The sequence below is a fragment of the Xiphophorus couchianus genome, chromosome 4 (assembly GCF_001444195.1).
Source record: "Xiphophorus couchianus chromosome 4, X_couchianus-1.0, whole genome shotgun sequence".
NCBI lineage: Eukaryota > Metazoa > Chordata > Actinopteri > Cyprinodontiformes > Poeciliidae > Xiphophorus > Xiphophorus couchianus.
In genome coordinates this window covers 19146775-19159831 of record NC_040231.1, presented here as the reverse complement: position 1 = coordinate 19159831, position 13057 = coordinate 19146775, and the positions used below count along the sequence as shown (strand labels likewise).

Genomic DNA, 13057 nt, shown 5'->3' with positions numbered 1-13057 from the left:
ATGCCAAATATCCTTCTGTTCTTTGTTAAAAAAAAAAAGGCAGTAGGAGGAGCATACTTGGCTTTTTTTATATAGAACAAGATGCAGGAGAAATCTTCTAGAGGTCACATAAGTAGTAGTCATTTAATATGTCAGGATTTGACTTTGAACTTAATCTACAAATCACAACAATGTGCTTTACTGGAAACTGATAAGTTAAAAATAGTAAAAGTGTATAAAATTTGGATAATGAAAGTGACATCATGTTTGTGTGAAGGTCTGTGGTTTAGAGGGAAATAGTTTGGAAATATTTGCTGAGTCCAATATGGGCAGTAATGAAGCATGATGGAAGACAAATCAATGAATACCAATGATGGAAAGCAAACTTGCCTAAAGCAGACAAACAAAGGATCAGTGCAAACAGAGTATTAGGTGAAAGCTGATAATTATAAGGTCATTGTGCTCTGAGATTCACTCATTTGCTACCTACTGTACTGGTAGTGGTTATGCCTCCTTGTTAATGATGTTCCTTGTAACAGATGTTTCACCTAATAAGGCTCTCTAACACAACAGCTTTTCTATCTAGTGCATTCCAGTCAAAAAAATCTATTGATTGAAGAAGAAAAGGGGACTCCTCTTTCATAATAAAGTTTTTTTTATTTTTAGATTTTTAGGTCCAAATATTTATCTTGGACACAAAGTAATTGCTTCTAATAGTATTGATGGTGCCTGTCACTTGATGTGTACTGCATAGCACCAAAAGAAAAATGTTGTATGTGAGCTAGACATCAACATTCTACTTAAATTCCCATTTGAACTATCTCTTATTTAAATAGTGATTTATCCTGTGATTAGCATACAGTGCTATCATAACCTAAAACATCTTCAACAACATGACAAGTATCTCTGTCATATGACCAAACATCAAGTTAATATCCAGTATGGTAATAGGAGATTATCAGCACTTGCAAGTTTTCATTAAATGGTTTAGGACTTTTTTTAAAAACATTATTTCCTTTTTTACCTTTGCAAACTGTAATTATACATAATGTATATTCCATACATTATGTAGTTTTGCTAAGATCAGGACATCCAATCTGTACAGCTGCAATCTGCAAAGTGTCCACATAGGCTGTTCGTGGTTTGATTTTCAAACGACAAACAGCCTAAACATAAATTCTATGTTTAATAAATTAAACATACAATTTATTTCATTTTATTTATTATCATTATTGTTTCTGCAATTCTGATACTGCCTCCGTCAGGTGCACGTCTTGTAGCTCAACCTTTTTTCCACAAGTGCAGTTTTGTGTGTGGAGATAGTTTGATCTTGCTGCTTTTCTAGCATTTTTCTTCCTTTTTTTGCTGATGCTGACTATCAGCAAAACATACAAGATATTGATGGTTCAGTCAGAATATCCTTGCCTTATCTGCAAAAGTAAAGGTGCATTTCATTTCAGTAAGCATAGAAGAGCTGCAAGGCTTTTTAAACATTTGACATGTTTGGTGATGGCAAGTAGCAGACCTCATGAGGCTAGATATCATCCTTAGTTTATGCAATGTAAAACTTCTGAATAGTTCCAACAGATAAGTTTGTGTTTTCACATTTTGAACCCTTTTCAAAATCCCCCAGTCTTTACTTTCTCATTGCATGTAGTGTAGTCAGTTATAATACTGTGTATTAGTGAGAGCCTGTATGGCTGTAAAAAAAAAATATATATATATATATATATAAAATCCCCATAATGTTTCACATTTGAAGATCTCTTTGTGTCCTTTTTGTTTTCTGAGGCAATATGAATCCTCCCTTGGGGTCACGATGATAAAAAGCAGCACTGTGTTGTCAATGTCATGTCCAGAGTGAGTTATTATGAAGCTTAAATAATGCACTGTCCTGTTCAGGCCTTCAAAGAGAGAAAACAAAGAGCAGATTTAGTGTCTAGTACAGTAGAAGTTTGTTCTGCAGGATAGGCGGGAAGCTTTCCATCAGGCCTTGCCATGACTTGCAGTATTTAGTCCATGAACCGGCAATGAATGACTACATTAAGAGCTGTGGACCTAATGTGCGCTCTGTGTGATGACATACGTTATTTGTGATGAGTCAGTCGCTGTCTGTATGGCTAAGGCAGGTTAAGAAAGTCAGAGCTGGAGCTGCAGGAGTCGGAGTGGAGACAGAGCAGAGGAGATGCCCGAGCTAGGATGGGGACCTGCTGCTTTAGTTGCATGCCTCTGGGTTTGGGGATCAAGTCGGCTGATCACGAGACAGAGGTGCAGCCCCAGAGTTTGGAGGAGAAGAAGAGGCAGGCTGAGGAAAGGTAACTGGATTACAGACATTTTGCTAAGTAAAACTTAGGTTCAAGCTTAGTGTTTGCATGAAAATAATTTGATGCAACAATGTCCAACAAATCTGAATTCAGCTGTAGACGAATCATAAAAAAAAAAAAAAATGCAACTTATATATTGTAGGAAACTGTATTTATTTAGCTTTAGTTGGCATTTCTCACAGTCTTGCTGTTAATGAATCAATCTTTGTACTTAAAATGATTCAGTTATCTTTCATAAAGACAGAGTTTGTTTACTCTTTCTTTTATAGATTTTTGACAGAAGTTGTTTCTGCCGCATTCTGTCAGAATCTTAGTGGGACGGGAGCCACTGGAAAATAAAGCGGGTTTTACTCCTCTCTCATTTGCCCTTAAGGATGGAAATAAAATTGGTTTGTTCCCACAAAATTGCTAGATACATGGCATTAACAAATGACATAGACAACATATCAATACCTTTTGTGGGGTGTTTATTATTGTGGATAAAAATATTTCATGGTTGTATTAACAATGACATGCAATAGAAATCATTATCTGGAGAAAAATACTGCACCTTCCTTTTCTTTTTCCTGTATAACCAGTGGTGAAATTTTCAATAACAATAAATCAAAATGTGCTGTCTCTCTCTCTCTCTCTCTCTCTCTCTCTCTCTCTCTCTCTCTCTCTCTCTCTCTATATATATATATATATATATATATATATATATATATTATTTTTTTTTAAATATATATACTCTCTCTCTCTCTCTCTCTCCCTCTATATATATATATATATATATATATATATATACACACACACACATATAAATGTGTGTGTAATAAAAAAAAATCTAGCAAAAAGATCCTTTAATTTTGTCTGATCTACAACACTCTGTAAATTAGACCCCTTGCTCCAAATTAATGGAGGAGGGAAGGATATTATGGAAAATTGACACTGTTAAGCTTTATATCATGTTATATTGTTATTCCCTCATCAAAACCATACCTGGAGTGTCGATTTGTTGACATGCATGTTTGAGAAATACTTGAATCTCCTATGACAGTCATTTGGGCAGCCTAAATGCCCAAATGACTGTCACAAAGCAGTGCCTAATTCCACAAATCTCCTTGGAGCTTTTGAGTTTAGTAAAAAATCACATAAAGCTAAAAAAACCAAAACATTTACTATAATGCAAAATTGGGATAATGTTTCTGTTTGTATCAAAACTACTACCCACATAAAGGAATCTGCACCACTTTTTGCCATTTTTATGGTTTATAGTACTTATGAAACAACATTGTAATTGATCAAAATCAGATCTGGCAGGTGAGAAAACTGGAATTCAATTTGGACCAGAAAAAACCTGGTTGTTGCATTTACGTCGATAACTATAAATGTGTTTATACTACACTCTTTTTTTCCTAAAGGGTCGCCGAGATTGACCTTGGGCTAGACTCTAGAGAGCCATCCATCACTGAGAAATAAATTTTCTTGCATCAAAAGTAACACAGTCACATTCCTCTGGTGTTTGTGGACTGTGGGAATGCCTGTGAACAATCAGGAAGACCATTTGATCAGTGGAGTTGAACCCAGGGTCTGTTGACAGTGATTAGTACTGAGACACATTTTTGAAATAATTTTGAGTAGCTGTAACAGCTTCAAGAAGGTGTAAAGAAGAAAAAAGTCATGCATAGCACATTGTGCGAATTATGGTCTAAAATCCAATCTGAAAAAGCAAGTCATGGTAATATCATATTTCTGAAGAGTGAAATAAACTCTGTTACTGATTTTTTTCTTGGCAATGTAACAGAGTGACAAATACCTAACTGTAAAAAAACAACTCTGTTATTATTATTGTTATTATTATTATGAACTTTCCTAAATCAACAAAGAATTAGCCAACTTCTTTGTCTCTAATCCTCACTGAATATGTTGTTGTAGATGCTAATGTTATTAAACTGAATTAATAACTCTTCTACCAGTAATTATTCTTTTACTGTTCATCATGTATATTTCAAAATATGTGTATACTATAGTGACATCAAGCTGCCAAATGGCAAACTGCAAGTAAGTAAATAGTCTCCTGAGAGAGATATGTACTTATTCACAAACGAGATACAAGATCACTGTGATAGAGCTCAGTGTTAGATTAAAAATGCATCAGTGAGTTGGCAGGAAAATTACCTCCTAATAGTTGCTGATTCGAATGCATACAGAACAAAAACACTATTTAGCTCTTCACAGTTCTAAACTGAGTAAAGCAGGAAAGAAAACAATAGATTGCATATCTACTAATAAATCTTCTTAAAGATTAAAATCTGCAGTACATGGGCTTTGTACATTTTTGGATGCTAAAAACTGTCATCACTTCACAAACTTATATTTAGCAGCTAATGAACAGAATAAATAAGCTCCAACAATGTCTCTCTCAGTATCGCTTAATTGCATTTTGCTATCATCATCAATGGAATATTGAGTGCGAATAAGATAAATGAATACATTGTTCTGGCCAACTCTAGTCAGCACAGATGTGACGGTCAAATGTAATTTCACTCTCTGCAGCATTATTGAACACACTGACCACACAGCTGTGTTATTCCTTGCGGCTCTATTCAATGTAGTTTTCTTTGCAAATATACAGCCCATCTCTAACTGCGTCTCATTCCAATATACTTCTCTTTTGCTGTGATTATGTCAACTTTGCACATTTTGCATAACTCTTATTGATCCATCATTGGTCTTAAATCTGAAAAGTAAAATTAAACCTGGTGTTAGTGACGGTGTACTCTCTGTGTACTGGACATGGTTAAATTTTGCAGAGTTGTGCATGAAAGAGTTGTGGCACTTCTCTTTTTTTGTAGCCACTAGAAGACCGTGCTGTGTACTATATGTTTTCATGGCAAATAATTAATTTCTACAAGATGTCTTTTAGTATTTTATCAAAATGCTTTAGCATTCTCTCCCTTTTAAGGGTTACTATACAGTTAAGCTCAGATTTATTGATTATTCACTAATATAAATGTGTTGAAAATGGCCCAGCCAGAGCCCGACTTGACTCTGATAGAGGACCATGTGAGGAGAGCTAAACATTAGGGTAATGACCAGAAGGCCACAGCCGTCAAAATACCAGTAGAAACATTAAACAAACTGACTATGATCAGCAATCATAAGATGGGTTAATTACTATAGTATAAATGCAGTTTTTTTTTGCTCTGATTATTGAGAATTGCCTAAATAATTTTCAACATGCCATTTTTTAGCAATATCTAATATCCTTTTACATGGTTTTATCTTTTCAGGGATTCTTGCCTGAAAATAATTTGAGATGTAAATATAGTGATTAACCCTTGTATTCCTCTGACCTGAAGTGTGAGATATAGACTATGTCATAAGCATTAAGGCTGAAGTCAGGATCCCTGGTATGTGGCCTTTAGAAATGAAGTTCCTATAAGAAACAATAGATAGAAAGATATGATAGATAGATAGATAGATATAGATATATAATGCAGTGACTTGACTGTCTATCGAACCGACCTGCACCACCTTCATCCTCTGCTTCTATCTAACGGTCTGTCTGTAGATTATTGAACCGTCCTTCCAGCAGCTCGAGCTGCCACTCAGTTTTTCTCTCCATCCTTTATCCCTTGTTCCCACTGGCCGTCTGGATGGGATCTGATAAAGTTGACTCGGGGTGAATCAGAGGGCTCTGGTTGCAGTCAGAGACCAAGGTCAGCACTTTTCTGGACAACGCAGCGAGGTGATTACTACTCATCTATGGCAGCCGTAGACAGTGGGAGGTTTGGTCCGTCCCGTTTTCCTCGGTTTCCAGCCTCTGTTATGTTTTTTCTCTTCCTACTAGCTAGGTAGAGCTGGGTTTTGTACGTGTTGGGAGTGTCTCTGTGTTGTCAAGAGTTAAGAGGGAGATAGGGCTGAAACAGCAGATCTTCTTCTCTCTGACACTCCTCTCTGTGGCCTTTCCAGCACACTCATCAAGCTGATTCAGTTTCAATGCGTAAAGCAAGCTAAAAGAAACACTTCTTATTGTCGGGAACAGATACGGGTACTTAGAAATGGATCTTGTTTTTTCAGTGACTGGTGAGTACCAACATGTACTGACAAAAGATTTTATAATTTTACTATTAGCTATTTAAAGAAGCTGGCTAAAGACAGTGATAAATGACTAATACAGCTGCTCTGCTATACTCACAGAAGCTAGCCAGTTCATAGCTATTTTACTAAAGTTATGTTATGTGTATCTGTGTTCGGCATTTGAAATATTAATTCCTTCAATGTCTTCATTTACACGTTAGTAACATTTCTTTGGTGTTTTGTCATTGTTTATTTCATAATAGCAGTTAGATGCTTATGTACTGTCACTTTAAGAATTTACATTCATGTTTTGATTCTATCAATAACTTTAACTTTTAGGCGGTTTTAAAGATAAGAATTTTACTCGTAAAGTGAAAACAGATTAAAATGAATGTGTATAATTGCAATATGTAGTGCAAACATAGTAGTTAAATATGAAGGGAGTTTTCAGTATCCAGCACTGCCTAGGGCAGTTCACATTAACTGGTAATGTTTGGAAAATGTGTAAATGGAGTTTGCTTCATAACTTCAGTGTGTTGTGAGTGTGACAAAAGCTGGTTTTGTATTTACACTATTGTTGAGCTTAGCTTGTGGTCAGAAATTGTGATTTTCCAGCTCAACTTAAAATGTTTTTCACCAACCTAAGTCTCAAAATTAAATTTGGCCTCTTCATAGAGGCCACACTTACAAAGACAGCTGTAGTACATAACTCTTTATTTGCACTTCTGATATTATTCATTTAAATTAGTCATACACAGTATTAATTTAAAGGATTTCTGGGCATGTTCCTACAGAAAAAGAGAAGTTTGTTGCTGTGCTAAGATTTTTGTTTTATTATTATTTGAACTTGATTCATTTAGGTGTGAATCAAGTTCAAATAGGCTGTGGATAGACTAGAACACAGTCTATCCAGCTTTCAGTGCTTTTAGAGAACAATTGGCATTTTATTGTTTTACATAGCGCACTTGATTTCAATTGATGGCTGAATAACAGGCTTTTACTGAATTGCTGTCTTCTGAATCAGTTATGTTAAAACAGAGAAACATCTAAATCATGCAGGGCAATGTGTCTTGAGGACCAGCTTTGGGGAAACACTGGTGCAGCCTACCACTAACACAGAGTGAGACGTTTAAGGGCTCGGGAATTTTTGCAGGCGTTTTGAGTTAATTGGCTGATTAGAGTATGACACAACGAGTTTCCAATAATGACCTTTTTCACAACATTCTAATTTTCTGAAACGTTTAGTTACTGGACAGACAAAGGTTTGGGATATATCCAAACCTGTTTAATAGGTTCTGTATAATATATTTTTCACAATCTGAAATAACTGACTAGAAATATTGCACTTTTATGCAATATTCAACTGTTTTGAGGCAATAGTAAATCTTTAAAAGTAACTGCATAGAAGTCATTGGATTAATTAGTAATATATATTTTGCTTTGAAGAATGAGGGGGTTGAAAGTGAAATGATCAAATTTGAAACAGCAGATCTTCTAGCATTTATAAGAAGATAAGTAGCATATAAATAGAAGTGAAAGTTTGCACAAAGTTTTATAATTTATTGCATTTTTCTTATTTTTTGCCATAGATAATGGTACAGTTAGACTCAAAATTATTTATGTCCCTTGCAGATTTAGATTTAAAACTATTATTTAATCACAAAGTTTGATTCTGAAAGGAAATGATGGAGGCATCTCTCACAAAAAGAAAAGAAAACCATTTAAAAGGAGTTTTGATTTTTGAACAAAATAGTTCATCTGTTTTTTTTTTACATGTTATTTAAAAAGTGGCATGTACAAAATGATGTAGTTTTTTTTTTAGATAACCAATTGAAAAGTCTGTTTTGACAATAGAGCAATCAAACTCTTAACTGCTGACCAGCTTCTTGCATCTTTCCATTGGAATTTGAACAATTTAGTTTTGGGGATGAGCTCCAAGTTCTTGAGTTGGAAGTCCTCCTTGCCATCACCCTGATATTGAGCTCCGTACACTGATGCTCAGTCAAGTCTAAAATTGGCTGGGCTACTCTGCAACCTTAATATTACTACCTGATAGAAGAAACTGGTTGATAAAATCAAAAGATTACTTCAAACCTAAATCTGCTAGCGTTGTAAATCGTTTTACTCTTAATTATCTAATAAAGAGTTTGATCCATAGATTATATGTAGGATTAGTGAAATTTGGGCGATTGATCACCATGAATAGTCTCCATTCCAAAATGCCATTTCTATTTTGATTTATAAAAACAAGTCTAGTAGCTGTTGTGCGGAGTAGCTGAGTGTTGTGATATTTAGCTTTGCAACAAAATCCATAACAATCCATAATGTATAAGATCATTTCACTGCAGATTCTCTTTCAGCTGTTGTTATTCAACTGAAATTGGAGGATTTGCAGCTACATTGAATCACATCCAGATAATGTACGTTGGACTTAAAAAAAAAGTTTTATAAAAATAAGTTTAAAATAAGTTTAAAATATACAGTTAACAGCATGTGATAACAGGAAAATATTCCCCCAAAATGTTTTTCTTTAATCCCTTTGTAGATCCTTGTTTTCCGGAGGAATATTCATAACTTGTTCTACATTACGTATGATTTTTGCCTCTTTAAGATAATCTTTTTTTATTTTTAACACATTTCCTTTTTTCATATAGTTAAAATAATCACAACAGATGACTAATGTGCAGTTCAAATGGCCATTAAGCACAGGGATCTGTCAGACTGGTGCCGTGATCACATTGCTGACGAGGTTTTTACTTGCTGTGTGAGAGCCGCGACTCCTGAGGTATGTTAACGAGATGTGAAGGAGAGCGTGGTGAAGATGGATGAGAAGGAACAGCAGAGGATGAAAGTTTGCTGAGGGCAACACAGGACCAGGGCACCAGCAGATGGATGTACCCCTCCCTTCCTGTGCATGTGTGTGAATGCAGGTATTGTCACTTTAATCTGAACTCCCTGAGTCCTTAGAGGTTGTGGAAGACATTTTTCATCTATGGCAGAGGTTCCCATATCAGCTGATAGAAGACGTTTGTGGCATGACGGAGTCATCAGTCTCCTCAGCTGTTGGGTCATAACCCGGCATTCACTTCCATTTCTCATGTTTTTTTTTTCTGACTTGCACTCCTCTGTTCATCTCATTTGGATGAATCTGGCAGGATTTCCTGTTTAAGCTGTTTACAGAGATCCTCTTGGATAGCAAAGCTCTGCTGTGTAATGTGAAAAAGGAACAGAAAAACCCATGTTGCATTCAAAATAATTTTGAATGCAACATGCAAAAACTCACATTTTTGAAAGGAAAGTTAAGCATTGTACAGAAAATAAATGTATTTATTATCCCAAATCTTAGCTGTTAAAGATAGAAAAGTTTAACACTCATAACTTAAATTATTCCTGCATTCCTTCCTACTTTACTTCCTATCCTCGTCCTTGTTCTCTGAGTTTCTGCTGTGGATTTCCCGCATAACTGCAGAGGGAATGAAGCAGAAAGAGTGTCCAGTTCAGGGAGGTGCACACACAGCAGAGCTCTGCTGAGGGACGCATTCATTACAGAAGTAGGAGTCAGGAGAGAAAGAATACAATTACTAGAAGGGAATAGACATTTAACTATTATTTTATAGATTAAGGTTAGTGATTTTTTTTTTCTATTTGTGCTTTTGAACTTCCTCCAAGATCGATCTGTGTGGTTGAGTGGCCATAAAACCCCCAATCACTAGTGTATGCGGCTCTCGGAGAGGAGGGACAGTTTGGCGATTGTGTGTATTTTTAGCTCCACAACACAGGAGAGGCGGGAAGCAGGTTGTTTTGAATGAATTGATGCCACGGAGCACAGCAGAGGACGTCAGCATCAGCAGCACTACCAGCTGGGAGAAGTGCACACACACACACTCAAGCACCACAGAGACGAGCACAACACGGCAAATAGCAGACCTGCAGCTAACATGCTGGGCAAGCCAGGACAATCGAGCTCCCACGCCCCTTACAAGAGGCGGCCAGAGTGTGGGGCGACTCGCAGGTGTGTATCCCAGCCCCTCTACTAACACATATGTAGGACTGAACTGCCACTGAAACGCTTAGGAAATGTCTGCTAAAGCTGTCCAGCAGCTGCGGGGTAAAAAGTGCTTTGGCTTGCATGCCGGTAAAGTGGCTGTATGCGGATTGTCTGCTGGAGGGAGCATTTACATGCATGCTGAAATGTATCTCTCATTTGTTGTTGCAACAACAAATCAAGGCTGCTGTTTCTCTCTGTCGCCTGCAGAGAGTTTATCAATGTGTACCAAGCAAGCTGTCCTTTCAGGAATGAGAAGAGAACTGCTCACTGCAGTGCCTCATGATCCCAGGACACTGATATGTGTGTTGATGTAAGCACAACTATGATCTCTAAGGTTATGATGGTTAGTGAGGGATGCATCTGTAGCCCGAATGGTCTGTTGCAGAGGGTTGATACAGTATTTCCCTTATCTGAGTAAACCAGGGAGACAGCTTTCAAAGGAATGTGCCTCTTAATATGGGACTGCATTGCAATCTTCTTGATGCTAGTAGTCAGCACCAACCCTCACCACAACCTCCATACACACAAAGAGAGATACACATAGGTTATTGATACTTGCACTTTCTACATCTTCTGCACATTATCCATGTGATGTACATTTGAACTGAGTCAAGGGACGGAAATGAAAAGTTTGTGCACCAGCTACTGCAACTGAAAATAAACTTTTTACCAGCACCTCAACATTTTTACAAGTCACCATTTGTTTCTTAGATTCTTTGAGAAAATATTTGTCTTGGTTCCGAAAATAAATGTGTTCATTAAAATATCTCATGGTTATGTTTTTAATTCAGTAAAAGATAAAGTACATTAAAATAACTTTATCAATTTGCCATGCGTGTGTACCCTTACAGAGAGATTCAAGTGGTAGTTTCCTCCTTTGCCAATTTTTGCCACAGTTTTTCACCTATGTTTTGCTACTTCTTCCTGTTCAAAATGGGGGTACTAATTGGCAAACTGGTGAATTGATGAATTGAATTGAAAATCAACTATTTTAGTTGATTTTGGTTCTTCACAGATGCATTGCTGCCCATGACGGGTCACATGTAAAAACTGAAACCTATTCTCCTGCTTGAACCCAGTGGCACTGCTTGAGAAATGATCACATAATACACTGGTATTAACTGGCTGAGTTGCCTTTTCACCATTGGAACTTGCTCAATTTCAGCTTCCTTAAAGATAAAGCAAACATATTTTTCTTCTTATATCTATTTGCGTGCTAAGCTTTAGCATCATTTGAAATAAACCCAAACATATATTCCAACTATGGACCATTTATATACTGATTCTTGGGTCAACTACGTAAACTCTTTAGGTTATGAGGTGAAAAGGCCTATTAACATATAAAGCCTATTAACATTCTGGCAGCGTCTTGTTGTCAGCTGAAGCGATAAGGTTACTTGGCCAATTTATCATTCGTGCGTATTCTCTCCTGTCGGTGAGCCCTCCTGCTGTTCTCTCAGCCTCACAGGCAGAGAACTCAGAACACCATACTGCAAAATTTCACCTGTAATCAGCAAGTAATGGATGACCATTTGGGCCAGCTCCCATCAATACTGTTTTCCCTGCAGTATATATAGCTATAAGTATATTAAGCTAATTCATGTTCTTTCTTTTGACCTCTTGTCATTTTCCTGCAGGTCTTTGTTCAGTGTTCTTTTTTTATTGATAAAATGATGGTCAGCTATGATACTGGTGTGGTCCTCTGAACATATGATTTAGTGTTTACTCAGTGAAGGTTACTCAAGCTCACCTAAGCAAGATTTTTTTTTTTTTATTTAATCAGTATGAAATACAACTAAAGGTTGCTGGGATTTATTTACTGTAATTGCTAACCTAACATGGAGGTCATGCCTTTGCCTCAGCATCTGAATCACTCCATCCTGGAAAAACGACATTCATAAAAGGTACCGTGCGCTGATAATAAGCGAATACAGGAGAGAGGAGGTGACCTCTCCCTAACTATAGACATGCTGCACATTTCCAGGGAGACTTGATACTTCCTACGTATCCACATGATCATGACACAGATGGTTCAAGTTAAAAGGGCAAGTATTCACTTTAAATGAGCGCTATAACCTTTAAAATTCCCCACACTGTGATTTAGATCAGCCTGTGAGTGGGATTGAAATTCCAGGGAAGGGATGTTTCCTGAAAGCCAGTTGGGGTTTTCAGAGCTTGTGTGCCGCTTGCACCCCCACCTCTGTCCTATACCTATACGACGCCTGCGAGCTTTTCTGCAGACGGCTAAAATTAGCCTTTAATTTCTGTTACCCTCTCCTGGCCAAGTGGAGCATGATTTATTTAATCCCTCCATTTAATTCCCTTGTAAAAGCGATAATGTGATAGCTGCTATCCTTTGAGGTGTGGGTGGGCCTCAGACTTTGGGTTTAAATTAGAAAAAAAAAAAGGTTATGCACTGAAATGATACTAAAGAAAAGGTCATTTACCGGAAAGTTTTACCTGCTTTTACAACTTTGTAAGTTTTTTTTTTTTTTTTTTTTTGCATTTGGAAGGGTAGTGTGTGTCAGATCTTTGGTGTGGCACAGAGGTGTTTCTATCACCATTCAGCATTGCAGTCATGGAATAGCTGCATGTTGTTGTTACTATGTGCATCATGGTAATGTAAAGCCCCAGTGGGAGT

At 36.9% G+C, this 13057-nt stretch overlaps 1 protein-coding gene across 11 annotated transcripts in view; it reads left to right on the top strand.

Annotated features, from left to right (window-relative positions):
• plekha7b (pleckstrin homology domain containing, family A member 7b) overlaps positions 1 to 13057 on the top strand; it is a 78628-nt gene that overhangs the window by 4941 nt on the left and 60630 nt on the right. The window contains exon 1 of one of the 11 annotated variants that reach the window (XM_028015415.1): positions 2098 to 2294. The exons of 9 other annotated variants lie outside the window; for them this stretch is intronic. In XM_028015415.1, the coding sequence (XP_027871216.1) occupies positions 2179 to 2294 (116 nt within the window). In that variant the 5' untranslated portion in view covers positions 2098 to 2178. Of the gene's footprint in view, positions 1 to 2097; positions 2295 to 9944; positions 10381 to 13057 lie in introns of those variants that run through there. One more of the 11 variants, XM_028015416.1, reaches the window with a different exon arrangement.